The 12,026-nt window shown below is 38.3% G+C and overlaps 1 protein-coding gene across 2 annotated transcripts in view; it reads right to left on the reverse strand.

Moving 5' to 3' along the window:
* The window catches only part of Col19a1 (collagen type XIX alpha 1 chain), a 329,256-nt gene that overhangs the window by 136,823 nt on the left and 180,407 nt on the right, over positions 1-12,026 (reverse strand). For both annotated transcript variants that reach the window (XM_031367064.1, XM_031367063.1), the window contains exon 15: positions 7,033-7,086. In XM_031367064.1, coding sequence (XP_031222924.1) covers positions 7,033-7,086 — 54 coding nt within the window. The remainder of the gene's footprint in view (positions 1-7,032; positions 7,087-12,026) is intronic.

Below are 12,026 nucleotides of genomic sequence, written 5' to 3' on the forward strand. Positions count from 1 at the left end.
TCCTCCTCCTCCTCCTCCTCCTCCTCCTCCTCATCCTCCTCCTTCTCCTTCTTTTCTGCTTCTGCTTCTATACAGGTCCACAGAACAGATAGTGTTTTTTTTTCTTATGTTAAAATATATAACTTGTTCTGTGGCCTCATTTAGAGCATTATTGAATTTCTTTGTTTTTTGAAAGATTTATTTATTATTACATGTAAGTACATTGTAGCTATCTTCAGACATCCCAGAAGAGGGTGTCAGATCTCATTAGGGATGGTTGTGAGCCACCATGTGGTTGCTGGGATTTGAACTCAGGACCTTTGGAAGAGCAGTCAGTGATCTTAACTGCTGAGCTATCTCTCCAGCCCCCATTGTTGAATTTCTGTGGCTTCAGTTTCATTTGATGGGCTGGAATGACCCACCATTTTTTCCCTCTAACTTTGATGTTTGCTCTAAAGTTGATGATTTGATGTTCTAGAACTGATACCCTCTACCAGGCCAATCCCACTGAAGCTTTCAGAATCTCTAGACATTGGAGACAGGATGTCTTCAATTCGAAGGCTCCATAGTGTGGTTCTTCCATGACGTAGAACAGCTCTTACATGGATGGATGCATATAAACACACCATTCACAGGCAGTGTCCCATTCAGAAACTATAAAATGGTTCTTCTTTGCTAATCACCAAATGGAGATAATTTACAGTCATTTTATTGTACTACAAATCATGTCACTTATCCCTTAGTTTAAATCGATGTGAGAAACTTGGCCCATTGTGCCTTGGAAGTCTACATAAGTATTAGATTGTCACCATAGGCTATAATCATTTTTTCTTCTCACTGCTAGACCTTCTGGAACATTTTGTCTTTCTTGCCTTAAATTCATTGAAGGCAGCACTAATTAGAGTGAATTTTCCCACAGTGCCCCACAGACACACTACCATTAAGTAGCCGTGACATTTAACTTGATATATAGGATAGCCTTTATTCATGAAGTCCAGTCAATGCCTTGTGCTGTCTCCTTTCACCTGACTTCAATTAGACAGAGCTAGAGATTGTCTGCCTACATCTTGTTTGTTGGATTTATAGTTCCCATCAGACACAGAGCGAGAAGCAAAACCAGAGGATATTTACTGCTGAGACCCAACTCCACCCTTGCTGACATTTACTTAATATTAACAGACATGGGCATTCTCTCTGCTTTCCTGTCCTAACCCCTTGCTTCAGCAGCTCTATTTGATGCAGATTTGGGAGATGCTAAATGTCAGAAGACTGCTATGGAATTCTGCAAAGTGGAATATGGTGATGAGTGCAGATTTCGTCATTTACGTTGAGTCTGATATTTAGTCTTGTAAATTCAAGCAAGTGGGAATGAGGAAAAGCTTGCTTGAGTGAGTTTTGCACTATCTGTTGGGTTCCTGGAAACAGTGACTTTAGTGGCCTTTGTCCTAGTGGGACAATTACTTTGTCCCAGTAGTTATCAGAACATCATATGTGTTATTTATGCTATCTTTGATAAGGCATATAAGCCAGATCAGACACAGGCAAGGAAGGAAAGCAAAATATTTGCCATGAAAATCCTAATAAATTTATACATAAGCACCGTTTACCTGTAAAACAAAGTCTGAGGCCTCAGCTTCCCTATCATAGGGACATTAGTTTTCATGTCCTCCTGTACAATGGGGGGGAAGTCATCTATTTCATATTTGAAAAGGTTTCTGAAACACCCAATTTTATTATCAAGCTACATAAATGCTGCTCTTTATCCTGGGGCATAAAACATGGGTACTGACATCCAGAGAAAGGAAGAATTCAAGTAAAAGTGAAGGAAAATGGGTTCGATGGTGTGGCAGTCTTTCTTGAACAGCTTTTCTCCATCAGTTTTTCAGTGTCTCTAATCAAGTTCTGCTAGGTGTGCTGCTCTGCCTCGCCTTTCATCAATATCCCTGCATCTGCAAGCTGGGGATGAAAATAATGGTGATTTCTGGCATTCACTTTATCCATCCTATGAACAGCCCTTGGTGGCTAGTATTATAATCTACATTTCCTATGAGGTAACAGGCACAGAGAGGCAGAGGAACTCACTCATGACCACACAGTTAGTAGCAAAGCTGGGATTTAAATTCCATCAGTTTGGACTCAGAGTCCAGGTGACAACCTCCGCACTGACCATCGTCTTGCCTGTGGCACGAGAAGCAGGCAAACATGCTACTTTCCCTGTCTTCCCATCACTTCACTGGCTCCAACATCACCATCATGGAGAAATATGATCTTATTGCCTTCCTTCCATCAAATCTGGACAGTGGGCTACCATCTGACAGGGGTGGGGGCTGAGCAGCTCCAGTTCTCTGTAGAATGCAAGGAATCTCAAGGCCAGACAGAGATTTAGCACTGTGAGCGGAAGGTCAAATCTGTATGCACTACAGTGTCCAGGGAAGCAATTAGACAAAGGTTTCCAGGTATGAGGTGAGGTATAGGTACACAGGATAACCTGAGGTGATAACTAAAGGGGATATGGAGAAGAGTGTAGAAAATTGAAGAGTGTTTCTGTCCAATATTAAAATTAGATTCTAGTAGCAGATAATAACAACGAGATCTTTCTCTAGCCACAGAAAGTGTATTTTGGTGGGGGTAATTAGCTGACTCATTAATAAATGTTCAGTTTTAAAAAGAGACCCGGGATGATTCCTTTGATAAAAAACATATGTGTTTCACATTTAACCTGATTATTGTTTAGACATGAATTCAATGTGTGTGTATAAGAAAAGTAGAATGTTGCATTAAATAAATATTCTGTGTATACTTTGAAATATTCCACGGTAAGGAGGTCCACAGGGAATCTGTCTGTCAGAAGGATCTTTATCAAAGTCAGCCTTCCCCGGCTGTGTTGTGGGAGCATCTACAAACACGTGATCTGCCACCTGAACTATGCCACTTCCTAAGACACTTTTCTAGGCTTCCATTCGGTTCCTGTTGCTGCTTCTGCCACCTCACCTTTCGCTGTCTAATTTCCTAGTCCTCCTCCTTTCTCTCATTTTCTCATCTAATGCCTTGCCCATTGATCAATTAAAATTTCTTTTTCAATTAACACTGCTCCTGCTGGCTTCTTTTAACGAACATCTCTCTGCTGATTTTGTTGCTCTTATGTGTGTATGTGGGGGGGTATGCACGTGTGTTTGTGTGTGCCTGTGTGTATATGTGTGTTTATGTGTAGATGTATGTGTGTGTGCTTGTACACACATTCATGTAACTTGCATAAGTACCATGTGTGTTCAGGAGCTCCTAGAGAATAAAACCCTGACCTGGAATTGCACTTTGGTAAGCCACCCTGGAGGTCCTGGGAACAAAGCAAGGGACTCTTGTAAGTGTAAATTAGGGGATATGTAAGTGAATAATATTCCCTATTAACAACTGCCACATCTTTGTAGCCCCGATGTGACTTTACTCCTACTAAGTCATAACTGTTAAAGTGCTCTCCTTTGGTGTCCTGCCCTGCAGTGTCCTGGTTACCTTCTTGCTTCCTCTTCTGTTCTCACTGTGGGCTGAACACTCTCCAGGCCTCCACATAGGTTGCCCCCATCCCCTACCACTCGCAGACACACTGTATCCATAGTATGAGACCAATATTTATTATTAGCTAAATTCTAAAACTTGCATTGATTAGTAAAATGTATAAGATTAAAAGTACTGCTGCTGGGTGGCAGTGGCAAACATCTTTAATTCTAGCACTGTGGAGGCAGAGGCAGCCAGATCTCTGTGAGTTTGTGGCCAGCCTGGTCTACAGAGCAAGTTCCAGGGGACAGTCAAGGCTACAAAAAGAAATCCTGTCTTGACACCTCCTTCCCTCCAAAGAAAGATTAAAAGTTCCAGTCAAATATTTTACTTACAAGATTTCAAAATGTTAATGTTAAACATTTAATGGCATAAAACAAAGATGAAAATAGGGTCAAGAAAACATGCCCTTAGATAAGATATTCTTAAAATTAAGGTCAGTCTTTAAACATAAGAACATTAATTTTATAGTTTATTAAAAGAATAGCTTGTAAGCTAATGTCTAACAGCTTTAAGAGATGAATAAAATCAACTAATTAAAAATTCAAAGTTCTGTTTAAGTACTCATAAAAGCAGTATTCTCACTGAATATATAGAAATCTTATCATGTATGTGTGTGTGTGTTTTCCCAACCAGAATTTTGTGTGTTAATAAAAATAACTGCATTACTTGCATGCTTTGGCAATATATGGTGTTTTTTAAAGTATGGTCTTATGTGAGATCTGTGTTATAAACTCATCTTAATTGTAAGATATTGTTATGAGTATAATCACAGAGCAAGTATAAGAAGGTAAAGCTTTATTAAATGCCTTTCACTAAAGACATTGTGCCTGGAACTTGAGTCCTAGGGACTTGCCATGGGTTTTAAATTCCATTTTCACATTCTTAACAAGAGCCAAACACCTGCAACCAAAATTTACATGTTTTTTGACAGTGGATCAATACAGTTTTTACCGTCAGGGATTTTTCTATAGTATTCTATTTTAAAATTTAATGAAATATAATAATTATTGGTCTATTTCTGAAGGTGTGTATGGATGTGTATATTTTTATGCATGTTAATATGTGTGTGCGGATGTATGTGATATGTATGTATGTATGCATGCATTCAGACATGTCTACATCTTACCCATCCATATAGTTAATGTGTTTTAAGGTGCATTCAAGCCTGGCTTTCATGAACACAAATCTATAAGAGTGTACTCTTTACATTAATTCACTTCCTGTTTAAGTAGCTTGTATTGTAGGAGAGACATCACTGAACACGTTCAGAAATTATTTTTAAATAATGCCACTAATATCTAATATAGTTATTTTCTTTGAAATACATGGCATTTTTGAGAGATATAGCAACAGGACAAATTATATGCAACAATGACTGTGAAATCAGTTACATTACTGTCTGATGTGGTGGCTCTTTATGGAAAAAAATTAAAAGTATTATCAAATATTCTGGACTACACATATTTATAAGAAGAGTATATTTGCATTAAAATAGAGATTGAGTTATATAGTTCAAATAATTGCCTCTGCAACTATGAAAAATATATCAGCTTCATTTATCCTTTGACCTGTCTTCTGAAATACAAGCTTTGATAAGGTACAATTTCAATTTAAAGTGTATTTTTTAAAAAAATTCTCATTTGAATACCTTCTCATTTCAGCAACTGTCTGACAGGTCTCTCATAATTATCTTACAAACCCAATTAAGAAATGTGGGTGAGGAGGAAGTAGAGTTCACATACATTTGCATATACTTTGACCAGCAATTCTTTATTAATGATGTCAATAGTATAAAGATGGGAGCTGTTTTGACTGGAGAACAGGATTCATATCCATTAAAACAACAACAAAACCCCAAGAAAATAATGCCCAAAAGATAAAATATCAAGAGACTAAGATCCAGAGGATGAAAACTAATATTGATTGTTCCAACACTGCGATATAAGAAGACAACCACACACCAGGAAAGACATGACTGGGGAGACGTTTTCATTAAAACAAAGAAGAGTGGTGTTCAGCTGAGCATGCACCATGACAAGCCAAAGCTTCCTCCTAGACAAGAAGGATCTTAGGCTGCACTGGGAGTCTACTGTCCATGGTAGAGAGCCTACTTGCCATATTGAACTGTACATTTTTAGTCCCATTCTTGATACCTGCAGAAGGTCAATTCGTGTCTCCTCAAACAAACTGCTAGCCCACAGTGGGCCCAGAAACCCATAAAATGAAAAAAAAGAAAAAAAATCAAGAGAATTGGTTCTTTATTAACCTTCCAAAGGCAAACCTTTGGAAATTGGTCTTCAAATATTTGAAGAACACTGATATATTTGAAGTACACGGACTTACTTCATAGAAGGTAAAAATAAGCTTGATATGAGCAAATGAGAACAATTTATAATACACCTGGACAACAAAAGAAGGCATGATCTCTAGTTCAGCAGCCAAATCAAGTCATTTAAAACCCTGTTACAGAAACCTCATCCACACTGTTGTAAAGGTGAGGATGGAATGAATGCCTGCTTTGTGTAGCACAAGGACTTCATATGCAATTACACGAGAGTGTATAAAAACACACGAGACTCCAGAATCAACTGAAAATAGTAACAGAGTGACCCAAGGATGGTGTGGTAAGAGTCCCAGGGAAGCAGACCAGTTGCCACAACCCTTTAGGGCTTCCTTTGGCTGAAGACACAAAGACTCAGCTCTGGCTAGAGAGGGTCACTGTGGTATTTCCAATTAAAGCTGAGATTCATTTATTGCCTGTTTCACCTTGGTTAAAATCAACAAGTAGTGAAATGCAAGTTTCAAGGAGTCCCTAATGTCAGTTAATTTGGGTCAAGAGCCTAGTTACTATCCACAATTTTGAGATAATGTGTGTCCAGGCTGGACTTCCACTACAATGCTCAATACCTTAATTCAAGAATGGAAACCCTGGCCAAAGTGTTCTAGACCAAATTAGGGCTAATTGGCTTTATACAAATAATAAACCACCAACCAAGGACTGCACATGGTGGGTCTGATTGTTCTGGCAGCACGTGTATAGTAGAGGATTGCAAATTTGATCATCATTAGTAGGAGAGGACCTTGGCCCTGTGAAGGTTCTGTGCCCCAGTGTAGGAGAATGCCAGGGCCAATAAGTGGAGAGGGCAGGGTAGCAGGCATGGGGAGGGGGGAGGCAACAGGGGTTTGTTCTTGTTTTTGTTTGTTTCTTTGTTTGTTTTTTGGAGGGGCAACTGGGAAAGGAGAAATTTACATGTAAATAAAGAAAATATCTAATAAAAAAACCCAAATAATGGTACATATATTTGTGCTGCCAATTTTTTGAAAACATGTAGACTTTTCAGATGTTAAAACTCTGTAAAAATCCCTAACCTTCTATTTCTGTCTTTGGTAGCTGGTACCCTATGCCCACCTGTTGCTGTCTTTTAATTTTATGTTTTTAGTGCTCAAAAATAATCATCCTCTGTGTTGGCAAACTCTGCCAGCTGTTTCAACTTTACTCACCCTTTGACCTTCTTTTCCCGGTGGACCTTGGGGGCCTTGTATCCCTATGGAGCCCTGTGGGGGAAAAGGAACACATGTTAACCCTCTAGTTCAATAGCTGCCACGAAAGAATGTAGTGATGACTGACCCTCATTTCAGAGACTAAACAAAACAAGGTTAAGTCTTGTGAGACCTTCCGAGGTTAGTCCATCAGTATATTAGTGACTTGTGAGACCTTCCGAGGTTAGTCCATCAGTATATTAGTGACTTGTGAGACCTTCCGAGGTTAGTCCATCAGTATATTAGTGATGAGAAATGGCTGGCTGTTCATTGACTTGTTTGTCCTTTGACTTGGTTCCAGAAAAGGGCAGAGGGAAGTTCTGAGGCAGGTGAGAGATTAAAACCAAAACAAAACAGAAAACACCTCTTATGACTAAAACCCCATAATTGCTAAAGTATCACACATGGATAATAACCATAATTATAAGCAGAAAATGTACCTTTTACATATTTAAATTCTATAAACAAAACTACAGTTTTGTTGACAGTAGTTTTGTATCTTTTTAGAAAGCACACGAGTATGTCATTGGTTTTAGCTATGTCTGTTTATGACATGTACCTTTTAGTATCATATAGTATTGAATGATTTCCCTTAGTCTAATCAAGTGATGAGGGAAAGTCATTTGTTCACTTAAAATACAGATTATAAAAATGACTAGGAATTTTAGGTGTTATTAATTTGAGAGTCAAGTCTCTTGGGTGTTATAGGTATTTGTTATTACAAGAAATCCTTCTCAACCTATCAGGTTGAGACTCAGACTATATCAACCTCAGACTATATTGCCATCTTTTTCTCTTCAGCAATCATTACTGGCTATCCCAGGTCTTTCCTATTGCTTCTTCCTTCCCCTTTGAACCTTCAAATGGGCTGTCGGTGGGATTACTCATCACTTTACCTGATCTCCTCCACTTGTATGCTTCAGACCCTTTTCACAGATGATATCTAGACTTATAGATATGAACTAGCCTTAGTTTATGTATATGCAGATTGAACAGCCAACTGCCTGTTTGACACCCCCACTTGGATATCTTCAGGCATCTCAAATTTGGCTCATCAAGTACTGAGTGTAGAACCCTCCCTCACTCCTTTTCTGCAATTCCCACCGCAGTCAACCTACACAGCACCATCTTGTTGTTCAGTCTAGAAATCAAACTCACACCTTGCACTCCCTTCTTGCAAACTCATTCCTCACATATAATTACCAAGCCTGATTAGGATTTTTTATTTGAATCAATTTCACTCCATTTTAACTGCTTTCAGATGATCGTTTCCTGCCTCGCTGTCAAGCTTCCTGATGATATTGTAACCATCAAGCCAGTCTTGAGAAAACCCAGCTTTGGTATCTTGCCTGGCTTGCCTGTAAATGGGATCTATCTTATTCAACAGGGACTGTGAGCATTACTGGCTAAGAAAACCACCTGTTGCTGGGGCTTCAATTCACTATAGTAAAAAAAGTGGATGAATACATTAGGTTTTATAATAATTATTAGCTTATTAAATTATTATATATTAAATGCATAAAAGTATTGATATAAACAAGCAATATAAGTAAATCTAAACTCATTCTATCTAGAAGAAAAACAGCTTAGGATTCTTTGGTGCTGCTTCCAAGTTGAACTCAGAGCCCCTTGGAGGCTAAGCATATACTCTTCCACTGACCTACACTGCCAGCCTCCTGGGATTCATTTTTATAATGTGATCTTCTTTAACTAAACACTGGGTATTTTTGTGATGACCGATAACTATTTTTTATGTACATAGTATTTCTATTCTTTCATAGATAACATTTTTTTAAGAAAAACATGTAAGTCAGGCAAACACCGGTTAATAGCTCAGTAATTGGGAACTCCACTTGGTTTGGACTATGTACATTCTCCTCCTGTCATAGATGCATCTGGAAGTCTGAGGCTCTCACCCATGGGAACTACATACACTCAGCTCTCTCTGAACAATACGTATAACAACACACTGGCAGTGAGACATCTCACCTGAACTCAGCTATAGGCTCACCCTACGTTAAACAATACAATACATTTTTCCCTTAATGACCATAAGTCCAGAGAGATTCTATTCATTCATATTATAGTTATGTCTTTAGTATAAGAATAGGAGGTGATGTAGTCTTAACTACAATGGGGTACATGTGGTGTAAGGCAAACTGTGTCCTCCGAGTACACTTTTAGCCAGAATCCTCTATCTACCTTCTATGTCTATGAATAATTGGGCATGCATATGTTTACAGAATCTAAGCCTGTCAATCAAAACAGAAATTGACTGTGCTATTCCCATTTGTGACCAAAGTCCTTCTTCTTGAATCCCAACTCAATCAGTGCCTTCTTCACTCGTGTGGCCTGCTGCCGTGCTTGACAGCACATTTCTTTATGATCTGTACTATAATATTTTCTTGAACAATCCCCCCTTGATCGTTGTGTGAGCCATTATTTCAGTTTTGTGGATTAAGAGGCTTGTTGGTTTATGTTTGGAACCTAGCCCAAATCCCAACCAGTGGTAACATCTGCATACATATATTACTTTACCATCTGAATGTTTATTTTTAACAAAAATTTGATTAATACATTTTAAATTTTCACTCACATAGTTTCATTTAAAGTTTCATTCATGTTTGACAAAAGATGTAAGAATTCCATATAAATAATTTTAACCGAGTTTTGAACATTAGTACAAAGTTTCTGCCTATGTTCTTAATGAACAAATACTTGGGTTTTCCACCATAACAGATTGAATAAAACCATACATTTATCACTTTCACTATTTTATCTGATTTTGGAAAAATAATGGTATAAAGGTATGGTGAGCCTGTATTTTACAAACTTAGGCAGGAATAACTCTTGGGGACTGAGAAATTGCTCAGTTTTGCCTGTAATTTATAAACCACTTACAAATTGATATATAAACAAGGAAAGTTGGATATTAGGCTAACTCAAAGATGACAAATTCTTAATGTTTGTAAGTAAACCCAATGTTAAAATTAAAATATAGCAATATTAGTTACAGCATAATTACACAGACATGCTATTTTATGCAAGACTGACACAGTCTTGGCTCTAGATTAAACCCTTGTCTTTGCCCTTAGGAAAACTAATGTCAAATCAATACACAATATTTTTGGTATTCATCCAAATGTATTTTTTCGAGACAGGGTTTCTCTGCATAGCCCTGGTTATCCTGGAACTCACTCTGTAGACCAGGCTGGCCTTGAACTCAGAAATATGCCTGCCTCTGCCTCCCAAGTGCTGGGATTAAAGGCGTGCGCCACCACCGCCCAGCTCTGTCAATGTTTTTAAACATGAGTTTTTAAAACACACACATGCACACATGCATGTAGACACATGCATTCACATGCACAGACTGTCATCAAAGAAGTGTGCTTAATTCTTGAAAATAGAATTAAAAATCTAATCCCTCCACAAGTAATGAAAATTATATTTTAAAGCCTGTATAATGTAAAATGGAACATTTTGTTCAGAATGAGTTTAGCATATTAAGAAATATGAGAGTTTTTTTGTGTAAAGATCTATCTAGGAAGATAATGGTACTTAGGCAAGTGCATAAACCCTGAAGTGTGTCTCAGAGACACAAGCTTCGCTACAACTTCACATTTGCTAAGTGAAACAGCCAGATAACAGATTAATGGAATCATAGTTAAAGATATTTAATCTTTAACAAATAACTCCTTATTAAAATCATCCGTGACATCTTATATTTAATCTTAGCCATGCTGTCCAGAGGTTCAGAAATTTTGCTTCTGACTTACTGGCTGGCTGTTGAACTCAGGATTCACATTGCTATGTATGTGCTATGTATGCCACTGAGTGAACTTCTCAGCCCAGAACATTCTATACTGCAGTACTGAGCATTCGCTGACATTTTCAAGGAAAATTATTTGTAACATTGACAAGGATAAAACAGATCCATCAATTTCTCTCTCTCTCTCTCTCTCTCTCTCTCTCTCTCTCTCTCACACACACACACACACACACACACACACACCATTTTTCTAAACTGAGAAGTTATAATTAGAGGATATATTATTATTTACAGTTATTAAGCTTACATTCTTTCCACTTAGGACAGTCAAGCAATGAATTTATTTATCACCTACTATGAAAATTAGAGATCTGCCTAAGCTGTGGGTTGCCTGAATTAAATGTAAGAACTCAGCACTTGGTTCAAAGCCACTCTAAGACAGCTATTCTGTCTTACTTGGCTTTGTAAATAACATTCTATACTCACTTTGCTTAACCTTTCCTGTGGTTCTTCAGGAAAGAATATATTATGTATTCTATTTCTACCTCCTTTACAGAGAGTCTCAAAAAACACATGGTAGGGCAAATCAGAAAGAAGAAAACTTTGGGGCAATGCTTGGTGATGATCATGGCAAGTTTGAAAGATCGTTGTATCTTTCAACTCGCACCAGAAAAGCTTGCTTTTATAATTATAATAGTTAACATAGAGACTCAAAAATAAGTCAATGTAGAAAATGACCAGTGTGGAATGCCCAGCCCTGAATGGGACATCGGCATCCCAATGGACACCCACCGGACACCCTCTCCTCCCAATGCTCAAGGATCATCACAGAGGAAGGCTGAGAAGATTTTAAGAGTCAGAGGAGGTAGATGACTACAGTGAAGTGGGGTTTGCTGGTCAACAGGATGTATGCACATACGACTCAGAATCAGTCACTTCCTGCACAAGACCTTCACATGATCAAACCATACAACATCCAGCATGCAGGGGATAGTGGGGAGGAAGTCCACCCCAGCTATGGCTGTTGGGAGTGGAAGAGTCCTCTTTCTTTCTTCTTTTTCAGAAATGCAACCTCTGAGAGAGCGTCTTTGCTCCAGTAAACAGCCCTGTACCCATTCCCATACTGGCAACATTAAGTGGACTCATTGGGATTTAAAAAAACAAACAAACATGGATTCAGAGATGC

Source organism: Mastomys coucha, unplaced genomic scaffold (genome assembly GCF_008632895.1).
Source record: "Mastomys coucha isolate ucsf_1 unplaced genomic scaffold, UCSF_Mcou_1 pScaffold14, whole genome shotgun sequence".
NCBI classification, from domain to species: domain Eukaryota; kingdom Metazoa; phylum Chordata; class Mammalia; order Rodentia; family Muridae; genus Mastomys; species Mastomys coucha.